General features: G+C 59.1%; 1 protein-coding gene across 2 annotated transcripts; it reads left to right on the top strand.

Moving 5' to 3' along the window:
- The first annotated feature begins 448 nt into the window (after window positions 1–448).
- CLCN7 (chloride voltage-gated channel 7) lies at window positions 449–24499 on the top strand. Of its 2 annotated transcripts, none has more exons than XM_035021889.1 (25): window positions 449–652; window positions 7520–7591; window positions 11105–11176; window positions 11303–11368; window positions 11825–11957; window positions 12203–12312; window positions 12868–12948; window positions 13793–13855; window positions 13947–14030; window positions 14614–14707; window positions 14941–15005; window positions 15508–15624; window positions 16288–16342; window positions 16813–16873; window positions 17367–17505; window positions 18347–18440; window positions 19495–19664; window positions 20720–20771; window positions 21012–21139; window positions 21305–21390; window positions 21611–21740; window positions 22270–22329; window positions 22396–22572; window positions 22723–22803; window positions 22995–24499. In XM_035021889.1, exons 1-25 carry the CDS (start codon window positions 500–502, stop codon window positions 23079–23081), a joined length of 2430 nt encoding a protein of 809 aa, XP_034877780.1. In that variant the 5' UTR covers window positions 449–499; the 3' UTR covers window positions 23082–24499. The 2 variants fall into 2 exon arrangements, with proteins under 2 accessions (XP_034877780.1, XP_034877782.1); XM_035021891.1 differs by lacking the exon at window positions 449–652 and adding an exon at window positions 4650–5426.
- Window positions 24500–25099: the final 600 nt, after the last annotated feature.

The following is a 25099-nucleotide window of genomic DNA, read 5'->3' as shown; positions in this document are numbered from 1 at the left end:
TTCCTCGTTATCGGTAACCCTCGGAGATACCGAGACCGCGCACGGGCCCGCGGGCAGCAGACCTGTCCAGACGGCGGAGCACGTGCCTGCGACCAATCATTCCTCCCGCAGCGGCCAGGCGGCCAGGTGTCCACCCGCCCTTCCTCCCGCGTCGACTGGTCGGTCTCCACCTGCTCCAGGAGGGGCTGCCTGCCCGCCCTCCTCCCCCTTCCTCTTGTTCCGTCCGCGCGGAACCCGGCTCCCTTCTCCGTTCCTGCCTCGATCCGTTCTCGGGGACCGGGTCCCCGCTGGTCACGCGAGTGGCCGCGGAGCCCCCTCCGCCCAGAGGGCGCCGGGCGCGGGACTACAACTCCCAGAAGGGACCCCGCGCGCACGGCTCTGCGCGGCCGCCGCCGCGCGTCACGTGGCCCGTCCTCGTGGGTCACGTGGCCGCGGCGCGGGTCACGAGAACAAACACCGGGCCGCCGCGCTTCTCGGGCCGGTCCGTCCGCAGCGGGCCATGGCCAACGTGTCTAAGAAGGTGTCGTGGTCCGGCCGCGACCTGGACGACGACGAGGCGGCGCCTCTGCTGCGGAGGACGGCGCGGCCCGGGGCGCCGGCCGGCGAGAGCACGCCGCTGTTGAACGGGGCCGGGCCGGCGGCCGCCCGTCAGGTGAGGCCCGTCCGCCGGGAGAGCCCCGGCCCGCGCCTCAGTCTCCCCGCCGCCGGGAGCCGGCGTCGACGTGGCGGGCGTGGGTCGGGCCTTCCCCGCCGCTCGGACTCGGGAGTCAGTGGCTCTGGCAGGCGGAGGGTCGCTCACTCGCCGGTGGCTGGCCCTGTGCCTCGGCGGGTGCTGACCGGCGCATTGGTGCTTCCATCGCTCCCCCCGCCCCCCGGTGAAGAGGAGGGAATTGAGCCACGGACGGGTGCGGGAACGTGCCCCGGGTCTTCCTTGGCAGATGGCATTTGCTGGCATCGGAACCTAGGCCCTGGGGTTCTGGAGTCTTGGGAGGAAGCTCTGGGCCGGGTGACTGGTGGGGTTCGAGGAGCAGGCCGAGCTCACCATGACACTGTTTTCTGAGCGCGCTCGAGCTTCCGCCTGCCGAGTTTTCTCTTGCAGTGTGGGGCTCTGTGGGCCACTCTTCTCTGCAGGGATGGGTACAGGGCGATCTTAGAAATGACAGGTATTTGCACCCAGTTTTCCTTACCAACTAAATGAAATGAGAGCGTGCAGACAGACGCTGTAAGCAACAAGTCAGAGTGGTTGCCGTGTGTTCGCGTTAGCGATGCGGATGGCGTCTTTGCATGCACGTATGTGTGTTGTGTTCATTTTGATTTAATGAGCTGTTTTTATGCGTTGTTTGGTCTTATTCTACTTTTGGTATTTGTTCTTCTGTTGTTCAGTATCTGTCCTTTAAACGTTAGAATGGTCCTTAAAAATTAGGAAGGACACAAACGTCAGGCTGTTTCTGTAGGGCTTATCTTCAGGTTCCCCCAGTCCCTTGGAAACACATCAGAGTGAAAGTGCAAGTCTGCTTTTTGAGTGAAATTTTGTCCCGAAATGCTCTCTGTGTCTACATGAGATGTGATCTGAAATGGCTAATTTGGAGGGGAGCCTTAAGGGTGCTTTGTTATTTTCTTCTTGGAACATTATTTTTTCCCTTTAAAAGAAAGTAACCTGGGGTCTACCAAATGGAATTGTAAAACTGGCTTTAAGGGTCGTCAGGTAAAGAGACTGGAAACGGTAAAGTGGAATTTGGGTTTATCTCAGGACTGAATGTGCATTTCCCACTTCTCTTGCAAGTAGACACGGGTGTTGGGTTTTTTTAAGAAGAGCCTTTTGAACTCTTAAAAAAAATCAGTCTTAAAAAAATGTTTGCAACTTTATTGTTTATTTGTGTTTAGCAACACCTTACTAGTTTCTCTTAAGCAATTAAAAAAGAATTATTAAGTACCTACTGTGTGCCCAGCTGCATGCAATTTGCCTGGAACACGGGAGCAGAAGCAGCTTCCTTCCTACTGGATGTAGGCTCGTGGAGAAACACGCCTGGTGCTCTGTGAAGACTGTGTGAGGGGCCCCAAGGGCAGGAGAGGTCCCATTTGGGTCCAGTCTTGAGGAGTGCAAGACCCTCAGGGGGGCAATAGGTGGGAAAGGATGGAGAGTGTGTTTGAGATCCTCTGTGAGTTTGGAAAGTAGATCGGAGTGGGGAGAGAGGCGGGTCAGACCTGTAAGGGACAGCTGCTGCCTTTGAATTTGGCTTTACTTCAGGGAGAGTTCTGCAGGAAGCTGGAGATTTCAGTCTTCAAAGATCGTAGCCCGCCTTGTGCGGACCGGTGGCAAGGGGGAGACCGCTCTGCACCCCAGGAGGCAAGCCCCATGGCCTCTTCTGCTTCAGGGTCCTCCCTGCAGAAAGGTGAATGTGTGTGCTGTGCTGAGCAGTGCCTGTCCCAGCTGGTGGACAGTAGGCACTCTCAGTGGATTAGTGTTGGAAAGAGCAGCACGAAAGCAACTGTCATTGGGTTATCATTCATGGGGTGACTCCGCTGGCCGCTGACGGGATTCCTTGATGCCGGCTTTCTTGTGGGGAAGATCTGCTTTGGGCCCACAGGCTGAGTTCAGCGCTAGGCTCTGCAGCAGATGGTGGCCTGTAAGCTGCTGTCAGTCCGGGGCTATTTGAACTAAAATGACAGCCCGGACCAACAACCACCCTACAGGAACGTTCTAGTGAATCAGACGTGGGAGCTCATGGCCACCTCCTGGCCCTTTGGGGTTTGTTGCATCGTGTCCAGAGTTGGATGGTGGTGGTGTTGGTGCGAGCAGAGCCTGCCGAGCTCCTGAAGTAGCTGCTCTGGGCAGCGTGTACCACGTGGCTACCCTGCCAGGCTGCTAAGTGCCAGGGGGGAGTAGGCACAGCCCCCGGCAGGATACACTGGTGACTGGCCTGAGCTCAGCCTCCATCCTCCCGGGAGCAGGCTGTTGAGAGCCACCTGTTGGTCGCTGTTCCCTTTGTCAGGCCCCTGGGCCGGTCGTGCTGGAGTGTGAGGTGATGGTGAGTTACCAGCGAGTCACTGCCATTCTCCCGCTGGGACAAGGAGGGGGTGAGGTCAGCCAGCAAGTCATGGTCATGTGTGTGGGCAGTGGGAAGCGGAGCATTTCGAGAACTTATACAGGGAACTTTGAGGCGGAAACAGATGCTCCAGAGGTGGAGGGGTGGGGTATTTGCAGTGTTTGTAAATGCAGGACATTTCCAGGGACCTCGGCTTTAGGAAGCTCCACCTGAGACACCTTGGGGCCGGGGGAGGGTGGAGGAGGCAGGCGGGTGTAGGACTCTCAGGTTAGTGTTTAGAGTCAGTTCTACAGATCTTGTTTCTCTGGGAACTGGGTTACCTCTGTGTCCTGCCTTGACGGCTGGAGCCACAGACCACAGCCTGAGAGTGTCAGGGGCACGGAAGGGGTGCTCAGGGGTGGGTCATCTGTTGTCCTCACTGGCCCCTTGAGTTCTCTACAATAAGTGAGCACCCCGTCTTTCTCCTAGGTGGCTCTTAGCACTGGGCTCAGCTCTTCCTGGAAGTTCCTCTGCCTTAGTATCCTTGACCTGCTCTCCTCCCTCTCTGTCTGCCTACCCACAGCCTCACTTTGTAGGGTTCAGGCTGGCTGCTGCAGTGCCCTCCCTGAGGGTTCCCCAGATCTGTGTCCCTCCTGCCTTCAGTACCACCTGTGCAGGGTCAGTGGGGGTGGGACAGACCACCGCCTGCAGTAGGGGCGTAGACTTGAGAGCTGAGGGACAAGGCTGGGCCCAGGCCTAGACAGAGGGTCCCGAGAGCCCCCCGCTGTACAGCTTAGTCCTTCTCCTCATTGGGGTTCAGCCTGCAGGCCTCCTTGTCCACCTGACCTCACAGGCTTCCTCACACTTGCACTTACTTTGTTTATGGGCATCTGCGTGCTTGGCCTGGAAGCCTCTGGCTGCTGGAGCCCTCTGTCCTCCGTGCTGAGCGTGGAGCCTGGTGGCCGCTAGAACACACAACAGCCAGCAGGACAGCAAATGGCCTTTAGATTGTTTTTAAAGTTGGTTCTACTTTGAGTGAAAACACATAACAAAACTTACCACCTTGACCAGTTTGAAGCGTACAGCTCAGTGGGGTTAGAAGCATTCACGTGTTGTGTAACCGGCCCCGCCACCTACCCAGGGAACTGGTCCGTCTTGCACAACTGAAACTGTCCCCATGAAACACTCAGCCCAGCCCCTCCTGCCCACCCTTCTACTCTCTGTCTCCATAAACCTGACTGTTCTAGAAATCTACTGTGCTGTGAGTGGAATCATACGGTGTTGGTTTTTTTGTGACGGGCTGCTTTCTCTTAGCATAACGTCCCTGAGGCTCGTCCGTGTTGTAGCGGATTGCAGAATTTCCTTCCTTTTTAAGGCCAGGAAACTTTTTGTTGCCCATATGGGCCATGGTATGTTTATCCATTCATCTGTCAGGGGACACCAGGGCTGCTTCCACCCCTTGGCTGATGTGAATCTTGCTGCCATGGGCATGGTGTGCAAGGGTCTCTGGGTTCCCGTTTCCAGCTCTTTTCAGGACACACCAGGGGTCAGATTGCTGGGTCACATGGTCATCCTGTGTTTCATTTTCCAAGGAAGCGCCACCCTGCTTTCCACAGCCGCTGCACCGTCGTGCTCCCCCACCCCAGTGTGCAGGGCACCAGCTTCCCACATCCTCCCCGCACGCGCTGCTCTGTGGTTTGGCTGGTGGTGTTGAGCGTGTTTTCGTGTGCTTATTGGCCGTGCGTGTGTCACCATTGGAGACGTGTCTTCAGTCCTTTGCCCACTTTTTTTAACCGGGTTGTTTTTGTTGTTGACTTGTAGGAGTTCTTGACATGTTGTGGATGTAAACTCCTTTCGGGTATGCGATGTGTAATATGTTCTCCCATAGTGTAGGCTGCCTTCTCGCTCTCTTGTCTCCTGTGATGCACGGAAGTTTCTCAGTGTGATGTGGCCGTCCCATTTGCATGTACATTTTTAAAATGTTTACAGATAAGTATGGATTTACAGGAAGTTGACAAGACTGTACAGAGAGGGCCCGTACGCCTTGCCCCAGGTTCCTCCACGGCCTCTGGCCCACAGAATGACAGCACCGAGGTGACACCGGGACGTTGACGTGGGCACGTGGGCGCTTCTCCGCCCTTAAGTCCCGCGTCTGCACCACCGCAGTCAGCATGCAGAGTGCAAGCCTCAGCACGGAGCTCTCTCGTCCTGCCTCTGTGGTCACCCCTCCCGCGCCCCGATCTGTTCTCATTGCCCTGGCCCAACGTTTTGAGTGTCAGGTCCGTGCGGCTGCTCAGTGTGTAATCTTTTACACACTTTTGGGATTGTCTGCTTTCACTCAGCATCACACCCCAGAGATTACGTCCAGGCTCTTGTGCGTGTCAGCAGTTTGAGGACCCGGTATGTAATCTAACCTATGTTCAAGAGAAAGAAACAGACACAGTAGCAAGTAAATCACTGAGCTCCAAGTAAATGGCTTGTTTCATCACGAAAGATATTTCCTGGAAGATGCACTTAAAGCCCAGAAAAGAGAAGTGGGGGAAGGGAGGGGCCTCCACCTCCCGGTCCAGGCGTGCTGTCTTGGGGTGCAGGCTGCCCCGCCTCGCTCGCATCCTCTGGTTGGGCGCTGAGGACCTGTGTTACCTGAGCGAGTGCGTCTGTGCCAACTAGACCGTTCTTTTTTTTTTTTTCAAAAAAAGAGCAGGTCAGAGGAGGGTCAGAGGGAGAAGCAGGCTCCCCACTGAGCAGGGAGCCCGACATGAGGCTTGATCCCAGGTCCCAGGGATCATGACCTGAGCCAAAGGCAGACCCTTCACCGACAGAGCCACCCAGGCGCCCCTGACCAGACCCATTCTTGTCACACCTCTCCTGAGGCTGCAGCCTGGCTCTTGGAAACTGCAGATGTGAGAGGAGATGTGTGATGGGCCCCGACTGTGGGCCCACTTGTTGTGGAGGGATGACTGCCCGGTGTAACCGAGCTTCTTCTCTGATCAGTGGTGGGTGAGATGAAAGTGGCCAGGCTGCCTTTCTCTGTGGCTCCACCTGCCGGGTCGGAGGGAGGGTTACGTTCTCCTGTGCCTCTCACGCTTGGACTTTGAGCACTGCCTGGCCTTGCTCCGCTGGGTTTGTCCATCTCTGCATGGACATGCAAACCTGTCTGGCTGGTCTGCGTGTACAGACACGTCCCCAAGGACATGCATTTGGTGTTGCTGTGGCCAGGCTGGTGGCCCAGAACCCCCCCTGCTTACACGTGTCCTGTGTGAGCAGAGGCTACAGCCAGGTCCGGGCCCCTCCTGGCTACCGTTGGCTTGAGAACTGGGATCCCTTGCTGGGCTGGCACAGTGGCCAGCAGGGCTAGCCTTCCTGCCGGAGGCTTGGAGCTCGGGAGCCCCACCCTGCCTTTCTCATTGGATTCAGCAGTTTGGGGGCATTGTCAGTGTTTTTAAAGAGGAATCCGTATTTCTCTCTGCACCCCCCGTGTTACTGGCGCTGAGTGCACGCACATGGAGTGGAGTGCCCAGCTGTGCACAGGAGCACACTGATCCTCACGTGAGCATGCTGCTCGGAAGCTCCCCCTGTTGTGGGGCGAGCGTGTGCCGCGGTAGCCAGGGTAACAGGGGCGTTGCGGGGACTGTGTTCACTACAGGCACCTGGCTCTGGCAGTGTTAGTAAGTTAAGCACAGTGAGAGGTTAGGGCGAAAGCTGGTAACAAAGTAGAACAATTGTAGCAATATACCCTCACCCGTGCTCCTGTGGGGGTGTGAGGTGGCAAATGCCCATGTGATGGTTTCAAGTGAGGAGAGCGGCCCCTTGTGATGCAGCACGAGGTGACTGCTGACCTTCTGACCACACGGCAGGAGGACGGTCATCTGCTTCCTGCTGACCACACGCGCCCGAAGCCGTGGATCAGGGGGACGATTATAGGATTTGTTCTCGTTGCTGCGGCAGGTTTTCCATCGAGTGCAGGGCCGCTGGATAAACGGCAGGGCGCCCAGCCCCATCTGCACTTAAGAGAAACCAGGGGTCATGTTTCCACGCAGCATCTGGGACCTACTGACCCTGAAACGTGTTTCTCTGAAATGCAAACGTGGCAGGTGCCTGCGTTCTGCCTCCTAGGCCTCTGCCATGGCCGTGCGGTGTCTGCTTGTCTGTCCCCGGTGGCTGGCGGCAGTGTGGCCACGTATCTGGAGGGCCTGCCTGGAGGCCGGGCACAGCTACCTGCCTGTCGGAGCCCCTCAGTCTCATGATGAGGGGACACGGGAAGTGGGTGGGGTGGGGGAGCCTGAAGGATGCTGGCATGGGCGCCCTGCAGCCCTTGGTCCCCAGGGCTGGCGGGTGTCTGTAGTCTCAGCCGTGCCTTAGGCCAAGGGGGGGGAGCGGGGCCTCTGGGGTAAAGAAGGCCTGGACTCATGCAGAGTCTGGACTTCTCTGGGGTCCAGCACTGACCGCACGACCTATGACCGAGCACCCCACGATTTCTCTTATGCTTCTAGTCGCCACGTTCAGCATTTTTCCGGATTGGACAGATGAGCAACGTGGAGCTGGACGATGAGCTGCTCGACCCGGTGAGTAGTAGACTCATTCCCCAACCTTTCAGTTCTCAGCGCCTACCCGCCCCCAGGAAGGACGAAGCCTGCTCTTGTGGAGGTGCCAAGCAGAGTGCAGGCAGTAAACGCCCAAAAAGAAGGTGGTGGACGGACAGCAAACAGGGCCGTGCAGAGCAGGAGGGCAGGTGTGGGCGGTCAGCGGGAGGACAGGTGTGGGCCGGTCCATGTGGGGGGGCAGGTGAGGTGTGGGCAGTCTGTACAGAGGTGGGGGACAGATGTGAGCAATTCCGTGCAGAGCGGGGCGGTGGGGGGTACAAAATGAGGAGTAGACCGTGGGGCCGCCAGAGCCTGGGTGACCAGAGAAGTTGGTTCTGAGGGTCCATGTCCCCTGAGGCTGAGCCAGGTGAGCAGAGATGGGATGAGTGCATCCCAGCAGGGAGCACAGAGCCTGTCCTGTGGAAATGCAGGAAGCAAGGCCAGGGCAGCAGGCACCATGTGTGGGAGAGGGGCACTGAGTGGGCTGGAGGTGAGCTCTGGGGACAGGGATCTCTGGGGTCAGGGACCTTTGGACAGTGTGATATCCTCTCTCCCGCCCCCGTGCCAGGCTGTCTGGCAGCTACTGGGGAATGTTTCCTGAGCCTGCCCTACTCCCCAGCCTTGCATGTGATTTCCTCCTCAGGGTTTTGTGGTTTTGACCTGTGTCCCTCTCATGCCCGGTGATGGCCAGTTGATCTTTCCTGTGCTGGTGGCCATGCGTATGTCTTCTTTGCAGAAATGTCAGTTCAGATCCTGTGCCACTTTAATTGGGTTTTTTGTGTTTTTATCATCAGGTTATAAGAGTTCTTAGTACATTAGATGTACATTGTTCATCAGGTACGAAATCTGCAAAAAGTTTTTTCCATTCTTTGGGTGGTCTCACTTTCTCACAGTTTCCTTGGAAGCACAAAACTTTTTATTTATTTTTTTTAGAGAGTGGGTAGGTGGGGTACGGGCAAGGGAGAGGGAGAGAGGGAATCTTAAGCAGGTTCCACGCCCAGCACAGAGCCTGACTTGGGGCTCAGTCCCATGACCCTGAGATCACAACCTGAACCGAAGTCAAGAGTTAAGACGCTCGACCAAGGGAGCCACCCAGGTGCCCCACAAAAACTTTCATTTTGATGAAGTCCTGTTGACTGTTCTTTGTGTTGTTGCTGTGCTTTTGGTGTCGTATCTAAGAAGCCACTGCCTAGTCCAAGGTCATAAAGATTTTCTCTTGTATTTTTTCTGAGAATTCTGTGATTTTAGACCTTCCATACATTTTTCACTAATTTTGTGTTTGGTGGAAGACAAGGGTACAGCTTCATTTGTGTATGGGTGTCCAGTTTCCCAGGACCATTTCTCAGAAAAAACGCTCTTTACCTAATGAGTCGTCTTGGCACCATGTCAGAGAATCAGTTAGCCGTAAACGTGGGGGTTTCTTCCAGGGCTCTGCTTGTCTTCCACTGATCCCCATGTCTGTGCTTGTGCCGGGGCCACGCCGTCTGGAGGACTAGAGCTTCTGTGGTGAATTTTGAAACCAGGAAGTGAGAGTCCTCCGGCTTTGTTCTCCTTTTTCCTTTTTTTTTTTTTTTTTTTTAAGATTTTATTTATTTATTTTGAGAGAGTGCATGAGCACGAGCAGGGGGAGCAGCAGAGGGGGAGAAGCAGACTCCCGGCCAAGCAGGGAGCCCAACGCAGGACTTGATCCCAGGACCCTGGGATCATGACCTAAGCCGAAAGCAGACGCTTAACGACTGAGCCACCCAGGCACCCCTGTTCTCCTTTTTCAAGGTCATTTTGACTGCTCAAGATCCCTTGCATTTCCGTGTGGTTTTAGGACCAGCGTGTCCATTTCTTCAAGGACGCCAGCTGGGGCTTCATGCTTCGTCTTCTGACCCGTGAACACAGTGTCTTTCCATTTACTCACATCTCCTGTTCCTCTCAACAGTGTTCTGTGGTTTTCAGCGCACACGTCTTACATTTTTTCTGTTGAATGTATTTGAGGAATAAATTTTATTTTATTTTTGATGCTGTTGTGCGTAGTTTTCTTAATTTCATTTCTGGCTGTTCCTTGCAGGTGTGTAGGGAAGCCTTTGATTTTTGCATACCAATCTCATATCCTTCAATCTTATTGAATGCTTTATTCTAATAATTTTTTAGTGTATTTTTGGGGATTTTGTGTATATGAGGTCATGTTATTTGCAAATAGTGAGTTTTATTTTTTCCTTTTCATTCTGGATGCCTTTTATATCTTCTTGCCCACCTGCCCTGGTAGGACCTCCAGGACCGTGTGGAGTGGGCGGGGCCAGAGCAGGTGCCCCTTGTGTTCCTGATCTTAGGGGAGAAGCTTCAGTCTCTCACCATCGAGTGGGATGCTCGCTGTGGGGTTTTCCTAGATGCCCTGATCAGGTTGAGGAGGTTCCTTTTTGTTCTTTGTGACATATTTTTGTCATGAAGGAGTGTTGAATTTTTATTAGATCCTTTTTCTGAATCTGTTGAGGTGATCATGAGGATTTTGTCCTTTATTCTGTTGAAATGGTATTGAGCTGTTTTTACTCACAACACTGGAGATGCCAAATGTGTGGGTTTTCCTCAGCAAGCAATTTTCCAGTTCTGTGCAGACACCGAGTGTCCTACAATTTAACTCAATTCTGACACTGTCTGCCTGGCATGAATGCAGACCTCCCCCCCGCAGGCTGAAGTCCCCATCCCATGAATTCGCCACCATGTCCAGGGTGTCATCAGCTGTAAGTCAGGGTTCTCACGACCCCCTTCTTGAGTGCCATAATTTGCTAGATCGGCTCACAGAACTCAGGGAAACACCTTACTTCAGTTACTGGTTCATCATCAAGGCTATGACTCGGGAACAGCAGATGGAAGAGACCCACGGGGTGGATGGGGGGGTGTGAGGGTGGGGAAGGAGCTCGGAGCTTCCAGGCCCTGCCTCCTGCCCGGGAGCGCCACCCTCCCTCTCCTGGCACCTCCATGTGCCCAGAGGCTCCAGAACCCCTTCATTTTGGAGGGGTTATACAGGCGTGGTTGATGAGATCATTGGTCAAGGGTGTTGGGCTCAGTCTCCAGCCCCGACCCCTCTGCAGAGGTCACAGGTCAGGGTGTGGAGCTGAGAGTTCTACCCTCTAGTCAGCCTTGATCTCTCTGGCTAGCAGCCCCCACCTGTGTCCGAGCACACAGAAAACACCCTCCAGAGAGGCTGCAGGATTTCGGAGTCTGGTGCCAGCACCTGGGACGTGCATTAGTAACATATTTCTCACGGTTCCACAAACATGATGTCCCTCGATTTTTGGATGTGTTGCTGGGACAAACCGAGGGACCCAATCTGCTGGCACCTTGTCTGGAACGTGTGTCTGCGTTCTTGAAGGGCGTGGGCCTGCACTTCCAGACTCCTGGAAGGTTTCGTGGGCCAGACGGACATCTGCCCCCTTCCCTTCTCATTCGTGCTTTGTTCCCACATGTGCGGGTTGTCAAGTGTGGCTCTGCCTCTTCCTTCTGCAGGAGATGGACCCCCCTCACCCTTTCCCCAAGGAGATCCCGCACAATGAGAAGCTCCTGTCCCTCAAGTACGAGGTGGGCCTTCTCCCTCTGCGCCCCCATCCCACGCAGCCCCTGGGCCCCTTGTCCCCCTGCCCACCTCCACCTGCTGTGAACCCGGAGCATCAGGGTCAGCCCTGCGTTGTGTGTGCCATCTTGCAGAGCTTGGACTACGACAACAGTGAGAACCAGCTGTTCCTGGAGGAGGAGAGGCGCATCAACCACATGGTGAGTCTGGGCTGCAATGTTCTCGCAACACGCCCTGCTCTCAGCCGCCTGGTGCTGCTCCCCGGGCTGGGCACAGCCATCTCCCACTCCCTCCGTGGTCCTCGAGCCTCTGATTCTGGAGCCACCATTCATTCTACTGGTTTGTGTCTTGGAGCCAGAGACACCAATACAGGACACGGGGTGGGAGTGGGTGTGTCAGGTGCGTGTGATGGAGAAGGACATGCAGAGTCGGGTGCCTGGGCTGTCAGTTACCAATTGTGAGCTGGTTGGGAAGGCCCACCGCCTCTGAGATGTTGACCAGAGGCTGCCTCCCCAGGATGCGGGGTCCCACATGTGGCATGCTGTTGCTGGTGGTGGCCTGCAGAACCCCAGGGGCTGGTCGCACCATCTCCAGAGTGGCCTGTGAGCGGAGACCACCCCCACTGCACCTGCTTCTGATGGTTGCCCTCCCCATAGGCCTTCCGGACGGTGGAGATGAAGCGCTGGGTCATCTGTGCCATGATTGGGATCCTCACGGGCCTCGTGGCCTGCTTCATTGACATCGTGGTGGAGAACGTGGCTGGCCTGAAGTACAAGGTCGTCAAGGACAGTATCCTTTGTCCATAGTCCCCAGCACAGAAGGGGGCACTGGCTCCGCCGCAGAACACCCCGGTCCCAGGAGGGGCCAGCGGTGAGGCCTCCGAGCCGGGCGTGTTTGCCAACCACATGGGGGAGGCGTGGCTGCGTGGTGGCATCTCGTGCCCGGGATGGCGCTCTGGGCTCAGGAGGCTGGGCTGCAGGAGTGCGGCAGGCAGGCCAGGGGTGAAGCTGCCACTCGTCCTTGATGAGTGCCAGATATCGACAAGTTCACGGAGAGAGGCGGGCTCTCCTTCTCCCTCTTGCTGTGGGCCACACTGAACTCTGCGTTCGTGCTCGTGGGCTCTGCGATCGTCGCCTTTGTGGAGGTACGGCCACCAGGAGGTCACAGCAGGGGTTCCTGTGGGTGGGAACCCTGACTCCTGCTGGCGAGGTTTGCATGGCTACACCAGCGGGGCCTCTGGTGCAGGTGTTAGATATGCAAAGCAGAAGGCGCCTGGGTCCCGCGGCGCTCCTCCTGCCCTGCGCAGCGAGGACTGGGGGGTGTGCCCAGGCCGTGCGGGGCCTCAGCAGCAGGGCTGGTCCAGGTGGAAGGGAGCACCCCTTCTTTCCGGGACTTCTCCCAGAAGCCTCCCTTCCTGTGGCCTGCCTCTTGGCTTCTCCTTTGTCATGGCTGTAGCATCTGGAAGCTTCTATCTGCAGTGCAGTGTGGTGCCCCCCACTCCCCCTTGGGGACACTGGGCCTCCTCTGCCCTATTCCTGACCCCTCCCATGGCCTGTTCCCCACTACCCCCCATCATCACTGCCTCTGGAATGGGGAGAAGCGGGAACCCCTCCATGGGCAGCTGTCCCCTGCTCGGACACTGTGTGGCCGTGTCCGCCTGGGCCAGTGCGGCCATAGCACGGCCTCTCTCTCCTTCCAGCCGGTCGCCGCTGGCAGTGGGATTCCCCAGATCAAGTGCTTTCTCAACGGGGTGAAGATCCCCCATGTGGTCCGGCTCAAGGTGAGGCCCGGAGCGGGCGCTGGGCTGGGCGCTACCGGTTTGCCTCCCAGCACCTCTGGGACTTGGACTCACTCACTCACTGTGCTGCCCACGAGCGTGCGTGTGCATTTCACGTAAACTTTGGAAGGGGGTAAAATTTTCTCTTACGTGTTTTAAATTGTGCACACGTGCTTTAATGGGGCGTCTGCTGTGTGGAACGCATTAAGTTCTGCACGGTGGTTACTATCTCAGGAAGAGAAAGGCTCTGTTAGAGTGGTAGGTACACTTACCGTGAGGTTTTTCCTGTTTTTATAGTTTTCCTTGATATTCATTACACTTAACATTTTCGGTAATGCCCCGTTTCTGAGGAGATTGGGGTGTCGGGAGCGTGGTTCCTCAGGGGTCATTTCCAGGTGTCGGGTTGGCCCGTCTGGGGCGGGATGCTCTGGGGTCTGCAGCTGTGCACTGGGGGTGCAGGACCGGTGGTGGCAGCCTGAGGGAGCAGGGCGGCCTCGGGGAGGGCCAGTGCCTGCTACACACAGCAGGGTCCACCCTGGTGGGCACAGGGTTAACAGATACACCTGGTATGTGTCCAGAGGAGCAGGACTTGCGGCTTTCGGCTCTCTGGGACACACAACTTCTCGGGATAGAAAATTGGAAGGTTTGCAAAGGCAGGAAAGAATTGGCCTGAAGCCCAGCACCGAGGATGCCCATTGTGTGCTGGCCCTCCTGCGCGCCTTCCTTGTCTCATGGGTTTGGAGCTGGGAGCATAGTCTGGATCACTTCACGGACAGTTTTGCTACACGTTCTCGGACTGTGTGTGGCCTTTAATCAGAGACTTGACGTACCTTCCTTTGTGTTCTAGACCCTCGTGATCAAAGTGTCTGGTGTGATCCTGTCCGTGGTGGGCGGACTGGCGGTGGGAAAGGTAACGGAGCCCTGCTCACTGCCTGTGACCCAAGGCCAGTTTGTTCTCTCAGAGCCATGCGTATCTGAGAGCGGCTGTCCTGTGCTTCTAGGAGGGGCCGATGATTCACTCGGGCTCTGTGATCGCTGCTGGGATTTCCCAGGGGAGGTCAACGTCGCTGAAGCGCGATTTCAAGGTGAGTGCTCTTCTCCTGACGTGGACAACCCCAGCATCCCTGGGAGGCTCTGCTGGGACCATGGCCTCGCCCAAAGGCGCGTAGAGCCTCAGAGGAGGTCAGGAGTGGCTCACATGCAGATTGAAGCTGCTTTGTTTTCAGTTTGTCACGTTTCCCTCAAAAGCCAGCATTCTGATGGGTGTTGCACTGACTTTACATGGGAGTTCAGAGACATTTGCGGTTTTTACAGGACAGTCTTGTGTTTTTACATCAAGGTCATGTTTTCAGTGGCTTGTTTATTTGGCCTTCTTCCCATCTCCCGCGGGGTTTTGAGGCGTGTGATGGGTCTCTGGCGCGGTCTGAAGGTTCATCATCGTCTCGAGCCTCCTTTCTTGGCTCTTGGTCTGTGGGGGCGCTGTGTGCTGCTGTGTCTGTTCTGTGGTCTTCGTGAATCCACGTCAGTGGACCGTCCAGAGACCCATCCTGTCCCCTGTCCCTCTCCCTCGGGCCCTGTCTCCATGGCGCTCACCAGCCTTGCCACCCTCTGAAGGGAGCGCCCTTGGGGAAGCTGGCTGAAGCATCTTCCCACGTGTCCCCATTGCAGATCTTTGAGTACTTCCGCAGGGACACGGAGAAGCGGGACTTTGTGTCGGCGGGAGCTGCGGCCGGCGTGTCTGCCGCATTCGGAGCCCCCGTGGGTGAGGAGGACGGCTGCATGGGGGAGGCCTCGGTCCCTCCTGTGTGGAGGAGGGTCTTGGTGTTTGCTGACTCTGAGTACGGGGTGAGGGTGCAGGCACGTGCCCCCGACAGGCCCGGGGTCTGCCTCTGCCAGTCTTGGTGCCCCAGGGTTGTGGGGTGTGAGGCTGCATGGGGCGCAGGCTCCCCTGTGTGTACTGGGGAGCACATCCGGGCTGGGCTGCTTCCATTCCAGGTGGGGTCCTGTTCAGCTTGGAGGAGGGTGCCTCCTTCTGGAACCAGTTCCTGACATGGAGAATAGTAAGTGCCTACAGAGGGCCGCTTCCTTGTGGAGGTCAGGCCATGCCGTCCTTTGGCCTCCATTGCCCAGGCGGGAACCTGGCTCTTGGCCCGCACTGTGGTGCTTTCCCCTGGGCTCTCAACCCCGCGGGGCTGCTATGGCTGGCTCTGTCCGTCACTCGACCTGAGCTGCTCACTGTCCTCCCGCCACATGTGCCTCCCCCGTCGGCCGTGGGCCTTGTTTGTACCCTATTGTCTTCCTCATCGGGACCCCCAGACCGCGCCGCTCACCTCGTCCCTCGGCTCCATCACTGGCTTGGCCCCGACACTTATCCAGACAAGGCTGCAAAGTGCTCACCAAGTCATGAGGGGCCAGGCACCTCCTGAGTGATGGGAGGGGAGGGTCCCCCTTCAAACCCCCGCCCCCCCCACAACCCCCTCCTGGCCCCCCGGGATCCAAGCCCCGGGGCTTCAGCTGGGCGGGCTTAGTTCTGATGGCACTTGTGTTCCTCTCTGCCCACAGTTCTTTGCTTCCATGATTTCCACTTTCACCCTGAATTTTGTCCTGAGCATTTACCATGGAAACATATGGGACCTCTCCAGCCCAGGGCTTATCAATTTTGGAAGATTTGACACAGAGGTAATATGCTGTGCTTTCTTATTCCTTCTGCTTTTTTCTCCGGCTGGAGCCATGGCCACGTATTTAAGGTTCATCCCAAGGATGTGGACTCTTGGGAAATGGTTGCTCTTAGCTGCAGGATTGAGCTCTAGGGGCCGGGAGTTGACTTAGGGAAGCTCACAGCTGACCTACTTGTGCAGGTTAGGACATCTGACACCCTCTGGGTGCTCTCGGGGCGTTTGGGCTGGGCAGTCTGTGGACTGTCGGATGGGGTGCTAAGACCACCCGGGGCACGTGGGTGCCGTGCACTGGGACCCTGCTCCCGGGGGTGCTGCGCACATGGACACAGCAGAGCCCTTGGGTCACTCAGGGTCATGAGATGTGTTCCTGGGGCTCCTCCTCACTTGTGCCCCCCTGATTCCCATTTGGCAAAAGCTCGGGCCGTCCCTCACCTTCAGGTGGACAAAGACCTGGGCCGGGAGCAGGCGAAAGCCCTAGAGGGAGTGTGGTCTGCTGTGAACACCCGTGCTTCTCCCCTCAGACGCCCACGATTGTGCATGCAAGTGCTGGAGGCCCTGTCCGTGCTCGCATCAGAGCGGAGAGGGAGGCCCTGTCCGTGCTCGCATCAGAGCAGAGAGGGCTGGCGATGCTCTTCTCACAGGATGCTCGTTCTCTTCTCTGCAGACGATGGTGTACACGATCCACGAGATTCCTATCTTCATTGCCATGGGCGTGGTGGGTAAGGGCCATCCTGTGAAGGAATGCTTCCTGTCTCTCAACCCCCTCCCCAGGTGGTGGCAGGCGACTTCCAGTGGGGTCAGAGTGTGTGGCGGGGTCAGGGCCTGGCAGATCCCAGGCCTGGCCCAGCTTTGAAGTAGCCGGAGGGGGCTGTGGCCCCCACAGCCCATGAGCTGTCCTCCCACGCCCTGCCCCGTTCACGCACCTCCGGGAGGGAGCCCACAGGTGGAAGACCGAGCTTTACCTCTGCTGGAGAAGCCCCTCAGTGGGGCACTCCTCTAAGAAATAGAATGAGTTCTGAACAGTGCTTTCTATTTGGAGAAACCTTTTTCCTTGGAAGGAAGGCAAAGCCTTTGAGAAATCCACCTGTCCGCCTGCCAGGCTGTGCTGACGAAGAGCACACAGAGACACAGAGCCTGTTCTCCTGTCCTTTTTCTCGTGTCCCTTACATGCTGCCCCTCCTGGCCGTAGGTGGTATTCTTGGGGCCGTGTTCAATGCCTTGAATTACTGGCTGACGATGTTTCGAATCAGGTGAGAAGCCTCCGTTTTGTGGACCCAGGACCTTTGAAAATGGGTGTGTTGAGGGTCTGTGCCCGTGGAGTTGCATGGAAGGCCATGTACCCACAGGCCTCTCGGTGGTGGTTCGTATGGGGGGTGGAGACAGACCAGCATTGGCTGGGGGGACACGTGAGGCTGGGCGTGGCTGGAGGCCTGGGAGGTCCTGAGCCAGGGGACAGTCGGAACTGCAGAGGCTCTGTTCCTGTGAGGAGAGCAGTTCTGGGAGCTTTCGGGTTTCTGAAACCTTTGGGGGGCCCTGGGCTTGAGGAAGCGCTTCCTTCTTGTTCTTTTGCCCGGACTTAAAATGCCATCGGCGAGTGCCCTGGAGATGACCTGGTGATTGCATGTGCTGTGTCACCCCCAGTCGTGTCCTGCAATGAGCTCTCAGGCACAGACTCCGGTGCCATGGCAGCTGCTGGGGAGTCCAGCCGTCCTGAGGCCCGGTCCATCCTGCTGTTTGCTCTAGGTACATTCACCGGCCCTGCCTCCAGGTGATCGAGGCCATGCTGGTGGCTGCGGTCACGGCCACGGTCGCTTTCGTGCTCATTTACTCATCCCGAGATTGTCAGCCCCTGCAGGGGAGCTCCGTGTCCTACCCCCTCCAGGTAGGAGACTCAGGCCTGGTGGGCGGGTCCACCAGGCAGGACGGGGCCGGAGGGTGGCCAACAGCTGAACTCCGGGCTCAAGTGGGCTTCACGGGCCTGCCGGGCATCGGGAGAGAGGACGTTATGCTGGGCGGGTCTCCCCAGTCCTCCTCCCAGAGCAGCACCCCGCCCGGGGCCACATGGGGACTTGAGTAGTGGGGGCTCATGGGTGTGGACTCGAGAAGCCCTGAAACCCGCACCGACATGCTCACTGCAGCGTGGCCACGGCGCACGGGGATCAACCCAAGTGTCTGCCAGCTGGCAAACCGGTCAGCAAAATGGGGTTTGTCCATAAGTGGGTTTATTTGGCCGTGGAAATAGCTGAAACCCCGACATGCTGCCACGTGGACGAACCTCAAAAACACCGTGGACAGAAGCCAGACACACAGGCCCCTGTGTCGTGTTAACGCTGTGTATGTGAAACATCCGTCGAAGCCATGGAGGCAGAGCAGATGCCTGGTGGCTGGGGGTGGGTTGGGGGGGAAGGGGACCCTAGGTGTCATGGAACCGTGCTCTGCTCAGCCTGGGAGGGCTGAGCCCGCCGGCGCCAGGGCCCAGGTGCCGACTGCTGAGCCCTGGAGTCCCTGCGTGCCTCTGTGACAGACTCACCGGCCAGTGTCCTGTGGACCAGCCCCTGTATGCAGGACCTGCCTCTGAAGCCCTCGCCGTCCCCGGGCCTGGCTCTTTGCATCCTGCCTCCCCCTGAGGCCATGACCCGACCCAGCCGTTAGTGGTTGCCCCTGGCGCCGTGCACGCCGGGACCATCTGCCCCACCGGCCCATTCTCTCTTCCAACCTTGCAGCTCTTCTGTGCAGATGGCGAGTACAACTCCATGGCCGCCGCCTTCTTCAACACCCCGGAGAAGAGCGTGGTCAGCCTCTTCCACGACCCCCCAGGTGCGTGCCTGAGCTCCGTGCCGTCAGCCACACGTCCCCACGCCAGCCTTGACCCCTCCAGGCTACTCTGAGACTGACCCTGGGCCTCGGTGTTCCTTTCCGGCCAGCTGGGCCCCGAGGGCGGAGGTCACCACCCTTGCTGCGGTTGGGACCCAGGGGTGGGCCAGGCCCTTCCCCTCCTGGAGGGCGGCTGCTGGGGCTGCCTCCATCGGTGACGACATTCCTGTCCGCCCGGTGTTTTCCTCCTGGGAACTGCTTGCACAGGGCACCCTCCAGCCTCCACATACACTGGCCACGCACGTCCACCCCCACTGTGGGGCCCAGACTCACGACCCCGAGGTCAAGAGTCACGCTTCTCCAACTGAGCCAGCCAGGTGCCCCCAGCTGTGTGCATTTTTAATTAAAAAAGAACCAGTTGTGAGTGCAGACCACTGCTTTTAGCACACGCCTTCCACGGCACTCATCTGGGTAGCAGCCTCGCCTTTACCCACAGCACATGGGCCCCCGAGAGCGCCTGCTGTGTGCACCTGTAGACACCAACGTGTTGTCATTCTGTGACATCACCTTTTCCGTTTGGGGGTCCTTTAGGGCACCTCTAATTGCTCCTTGTCACGAACAAGGTCACTGAGAACTTTCTAGTCTTTATGCCTCTCTGCATGTGCAACGGTCCCCACAATTTATCAGGAAGGCTGAGCCCTTGGGACAGAGCGCCGAGCGGGGCCCTCGGGCAGGCAGCAGCCTCCTGGACTGGTTGGTCCCAGGCTTTGATGGGTTTCTTCTGGCATCTGGAAGTGTCTCCTATAGATTGATGGCTGATGGCCTCCCTCCCCTGACATCCAGGGGTCTGCACATCCTTCCCTTGGCCTCAGGTCAGTGTCCTGCTGGCCACACCGGGTCCCACCTGCCAGGCGGCCATCCTCCTGCCTTGAGGACTAGGCCTCTGAGATCCGCACTGTGGCCACCGAGGATGGGGCTAGTTCTGGGCAGCTGGGCAGGGTGGCTGTGTTCCAGGTGAATCCACATGGCAGACCCTGGCCAGCCCCCTCTCCCCTAGGCTCCTACAATCCCATGACGCTCGGCCTCTTCACTCTGGTCTACTTCTTCCTGGCCTGCTGGACCTACGGGCTGACGGTGTCTGCCGGTGTCTTCATCCCGTCCCTGCTCATCGGGGCCGCCTGGGGCCGGCTCTTCGGCATTTCCCTGTCCTACCTTACAGGGGCCGCAGTGAGTGTTGGCTTCTCTGTGCACCAAGCCTGGGACCCAGGGCTCCCAGTGCAGGGGGACAGGTGCATCTGAGCCCCTGGTCGTTTGCGTGGCCTCGAGTTTTCTGGCTGCTGATGTTTGATGTGAGCACTCGATCAGCATGGCCGTCCGCAGACATGACAGACAGAGACGCACATCAGGAGAGATGCTCGGTGTTACTAGAGTGCGTGATTGAGGCACGTGTGTGCCTGGTCTCCAGGGGCTAGGCTTTCTTTTTTTGTATTTTCCTTTCTTATTTGAGTCTTTGAAATAAGATTTCTAAAACCGTGAGTGGACCAGGGAGGATCTCCCACCCCACCCCCACCCCCCACCCCTGCCTGCTCCCTTTTCCAGGTTTTGGCTATGCTTGCGTCACGTTTCCTTCCAGGTGTGGTTCTGGATTTTTCTTTTTTACTTGAGAGGTGATTCACGCACTGTCAGGCATCCCACCGTGGAAGCGTGCAGCTCGGGAGTTATTCGTGTGCGATAGTCATCTGGGTCACGCATCTAGTGTCATACATGGTGTACTCCTCTCCCCAAGAAATCTGCCCACTGCGGTCACTGCCATACCCCCAGCCCCCGCAGCCACTTGCCCGCCCTCTGTCTCTGTGGATCTGCCTGCTGCAGGCATTTCCCAGTGGAGTCGCTCAGGCGTGGCCTCTGTGTGGTCTCGCCCGTGCTTGTCTGTGATGGGCTCTCTCTGCACACATGGGGGGTGCCGCCGTCCTTCCCTGCATGCACCTGTCCCCCTTCCCTCCTCGGCACTGGGAATGCGTGCTCCTGCCGTAGCTGCCGAGTTGTCGCGTGTGTGGATGGCACAGATCCTTTGGGGCCTCCCGAGCAGGGTACACCCAGGGTGTTTCCGGACTTCGTTGTTGTAGATGCTGCCGTAGACCAGGTTGCACATGCGTGTGGGGTGTAGGGCTTCTCCTAGGGCTGGCATTGCTGGGCCTGGGGGCCTCCAGGGGGTCACATATCTCGGTGGGCTTGAGTAGGGGGCTGCCTCCCCTCTGACACCGCCTCTGTCATCCCTGCAGATCTGGGCAGACCCTGGCAAATATGCCCTCATGGGAGCAGCTGCCCAGCTGGGTGAGTCCTGGCTGCCGTGTGGGTGTCCCAAGGTAATGAGGAGGTGCCTTCCCCTTGGGGAAGGGAAGGCAGCGAGTCCATTCCATGGTGGCGTGCAGGGTCGCTATCTCCACTCTGCAGCCTGCAGGGCTAGACCACCAGGACGAATGGGTGGGGTGCCGGCACGAACAGTGGGCGATGAGGGTGGTGGCGCAAAGTGGCCTGCAGGGGCTGGAGCCTACCCCCAACCCCCCCGGGCAGGTGGGATCGTGAGGATGACCCTCAGCCTGACAGTCATCATGATGGAGGCCACCAGCAACGTGACGTACGGCTTCCCCATCATGCTGGTCCTCATGACCGCCAAGATCGTGGGGGACATCTTCATTGAGGTGTGGCTTATGGGAAGAGGCCTGCCTGCCTTCCTTGCCCCCTGCTCTGTGTATCCCCCCACCACGCCCCTGGCCGGGAGCCTGAGACTGGGGGCTGGGAGGTCTGCAGCAGAGGCGGCGGGAGGGGCCCTCCACCTCTCAACATCCCCTGCTGCTCCTCCTCAGGGCCTGTATGACATGCACATTCAGCTGCAGAGCGTGCCCTTCCTGCACTGGGAGGCCCCCGTCACCTCTCACTCGCTCACTGCCAGGTATGGCCGGTGGGGGGCCACGGAACAGTGGACAGTCCCGGGAGGTTTGGGAGGGCGCACTGGTATCTGGGTGTCCGGGCAGCTGGCCGCCTGGCTCCTTGTTCCTGGTTTTCCTGCATCTGGCAGCTTCCTGCCTGTTCAAGCTTCAACTTTGCTGTGAAGAGAGGGCGTCTGTCACGTGGTCGGTTATGGTGAGGCCACAGCAGATGCTCTTCCCCAGGGAGGTGATGAGCACGCCGGTCACCTGCCTACGGAGGAGGGAGAAGGTGGGCGTCATCGTAGACATACTCAGCAACACGGCATCCAATCACAATGGGTTCCCCGTAGTGGAGTTTGCTGGTGATACCCAGGTACCCAGGGCCACGGGCACAGGGGGGTGGCCGTCCCACACGTGCACATGGCCTCGGGCGTGGTGTGTGGGGTGGACACCCTGTGCGGACACGTCGAGCTCACCTCCACCACCTGCAAAGGAACTGGGTCACACGGCCGGGAGGCGGCGGCCTAGGGGGTTGCCGACCACTCAGGCTCAGCTCAGGCTCCTACCCCGGGCCGCGCCACCAGCCCGGGAGTCAGGGCCGTGACGCGTGCCGGGAGCTGTCTGGATGGATGTGGCGCGGGTGGCAGTGCACATCTCACCACGGCCTCTTGCTGCCTCGTCCGCACTCCATGGTCGCATCCCGCTGCCGCTCCTGGACTCTGGGCAGTGATGAGCGCGTGGACTGCCTGCCAGTGCCCAGAGCTGGCGGCCACATGTCGAGGGGGAGCCTGGCGGGGTGTCCCCGCAGCAGACATCAGAGGTCGCGGCGGGGCGCCCCCCCCCCCCGTGGCGGGAGGGTTCTAGGTCTTGGGCTCCTCACAGACGACGGTCTCTTCCCCCAGCCGGCCCGGCTTCAGGGCTTGATCCTGCGCTCCCAGCTGATTGTCCTCCTGAAGCACAAGGTAGCGGCTGGGCGCCTGTGGGGGGTGGGAAACGCGGGCGCGGGCTCTGACGCACTCCACCCCCAGGTGTTCGTGGAGCGCTCCAGCATGGGCCTGGTGCGACGGCGGCTGAGGCTGAAGGACTTCCGGGACGCCTACCCACGCTTCCCACCCATCCAGTCCATCCACGTGTCGCAGGACGAGCGCGAGTGCACCATGGACCTGTCGGAGTTCATGAACCCCTCTCCCTACACGGTGCCCCAGGTGCCTGCCGCGGGCTGCTGCTGGGGATGGGACGGCTCAGACGCGTCATGACAGGGGTGTGCGGTCCCGGGCTCGGTCGTCCTGCCTCTGTTCATCCTTCCAGGGGTGGGCCTGGCCAGCAGCTCAGCGGAGGCCCTGTCCCCTTTGCAGGATGCGTCCCTCCCGCGGGTGTTCAAACTCTTCCGGGCCCTGGGCCTCCGGCATCTGGTGGTGGTAGACAACTGCAACCAGGTGAGTGGCCGGGGTCTCCTGCCTGCCCTGCTCACGGCGGGCACAGGGACTTGCTCTCAGCCCCTGTGGGGGGGCTCAGGGCTTGGGACCAGACTGGCCAGGTGCCCAGTTCCGGGGCTCCCCCAGGGCGCGGCGCCCAGTTTCCACAGCAGCAGGAGGCTGCCCCCCTTGACCCGGCTTTGCTCCCGCAGGTGGTTGGACTGGTGACCAGGAAGGACCTGGCCAGGTACCGGCTCGGGAAGGGGGGCCTGGAGGAGCTCTCCCTGGCCCAGACGTGAGGCCCTGGCCCCTCCCTGGGGCCCCCACCTCGCTCCCTAGGGCAGCAGTGGATACAGCATTCCCCAGTCCTTGGGACGTGTGTGTGTCTGTGTGTTTGTGCGCGTGTGAGACAGCGAGCAAGCCGGCCCCCAGGGCGGGGCCCCTTGCTGCTTCTGTGCTGTCTGCTTCCCTGCGGACCGGCCCAGGAGGACCACACCGTCTGTGCTTCACCAGCTGGGGCCTGGGGGACATGCAGCTGCTGCAGAGGCCTATAGCCTTGTCCCTTCGACTCTGTCTGCGGCCTTGAGGTGATGGGCCTGGACCTCGAGGCAAGGGCCCTGGGGAGCAGACATGGCAGCGGGCTTTAGCGGAAAGCCAGCTGTTTTCCCAGACTTACCACGTGGCCCTCTGGGGTCTTGGCCAGGGAGGGAGCTGAGAACCATCTGCGGGCCTGAACACCTCCGTCCCCCCGACGTCCAGACGATGGCTGTGGCCGGTGTGCACCGAGAGACTGGCATTCCTAAGCAGAGGGGCTCCCGCTGGCCTCCGAGGACCCCTGGCCCAGGGCCACCTTCTGAGGCAGCTCTGGTCCCCGTTCTGGGGCAGGTGGCCTCTGGGATGGGCCGGTGAGCCTGGAGCAAGGATACTGTGCCGCTCCCTGGCTGGTGTCCTGTGGCCCCAGGGCCCCAGGGCCCCAGGGGACCTTTCCTGGAGGTGATTTCCCCGGCCTGCTTCGGAGAGCAGGCTACACAGCCGCCATTGTGGCAGCCTGGCGGTGTGGGGGGGAGCTCAGCTGGGTTTGGGCCCCTTTCCAGGGAGCAGGGCCTTGAAAAGCCAGTCCCTTCCTGGCGGGAGCCCTGTGGGTGACGCAGGGGGATGAGCTTGGGGGGGCTCTAGAAGGGAGAAATAAAGGAATCGTACCCTGATGGCCAGCACCGGCTCCCTGGTTCCTGCCCAGCATAGGCCATGGTCCAGCAGTCGGGGGTTTGCGGGGCCACTGAGCGGGGTCATCGGGACGGGGCCGCCTTGACCACCCCCCCACCGGGAGGAGATGGAGGCAAGAGGCCCAGAACCCTTGTGAGGAGGCAGTGGTGGCCCACGGACATCTGTGGGATATGCCGGCGCTGGCCCCGGACGCCTGGGGGCCCTCGGTCTGGACGCCACTCTGGGCCGCGAGGGGTGTGGAAAGGCCCCCAGACTGGGGTTGACTTTAGAGCTGTCGCCTTGTCCTGGGGAAGCTCTGGTCAGCCCTCGGGCAGGTCTGGGTGATGGGGCGCAGGGAGCACAGGTCCACGCTGGCCTGACACAAACCGGGGAGCATCGGGCCGGACTTCGAAGATCTGGAGTGGGAAAGCGGGAATGTCGCGGTTCATGTGATGACACCTTGAACCAGCCGCTCGGCCCCCACATTGGGTTAAATAAAACACTGGAAACTCGCGCCTCTTTGCTTTCTTACCGTGGCCGCGAGGAGCCTGGAGGCACCACACAGCCCATGCCTGCAGCCTGCACCCTGTCCCAGCTCCCAGGGGCGCCCTGGCTGCGTGCCATCCCACCAGTTGGCCCAGCTCTCCTGACCCTCCCGTGCAGGCCAGCCGCCACCACCCACACCGGCCAGCTCAACAGCGCCCCCTCAGATCTTTCCAGAAATGGGCAGTTGGGGGGCCTTGCGGGGCTGGCAGAGTCGAGGACCCAGGTTCCACTGGCAGTTGGGCCACGAAGTCACCAGGTTCTGGTGAGAGAAAGATGGTTCCAGGAGAGCCCCAGCCGCGTGCCTGCCCTGCTGTTGTCTTGGAAGGAGAGATGTGAGGGCAGGCGCTCCCTCTTCACACCCCACGTGCTCCCCAAGGCCCCAGAGCCTTCCAGCCCCACCTTCCCTGCCTCCCTCCAGCCACCCGGGTGTCCAGCTCTGGGCAGCCCTGGGTGTGAGGCCCAGGGCCTCTGGGCAGTGGCTGAAGCCATACCAGGTGAGCCTGGTGCCAATAGGGGCTGAGCCAAAAGGACAGTACAGGGAAGGGCCTGCGCGGGGGGTGTGGTGTGG

The sequence above is a fragment of the Mirounga leonina genome, unplaced genomic scaffold (assembly GCF_011800145.1).
Source record: "Mirounga leonina isolate KUSES-001 unplaced genomic scaffold, KU_Mleo_1.0 Mir_175, whole genome shotgun sequence".
Lineage (NCBI taxonomy): Eukaryota > Metazoa > Chordata > Mammalia > Carnivora > Phocidae > Mirounga > Mirounga leonina.
The sequence above is the reverse complement of the archived record's forward strand: the minus strand, read 5'-3'. Positions and strand labels throughout refer to the sequence as shown.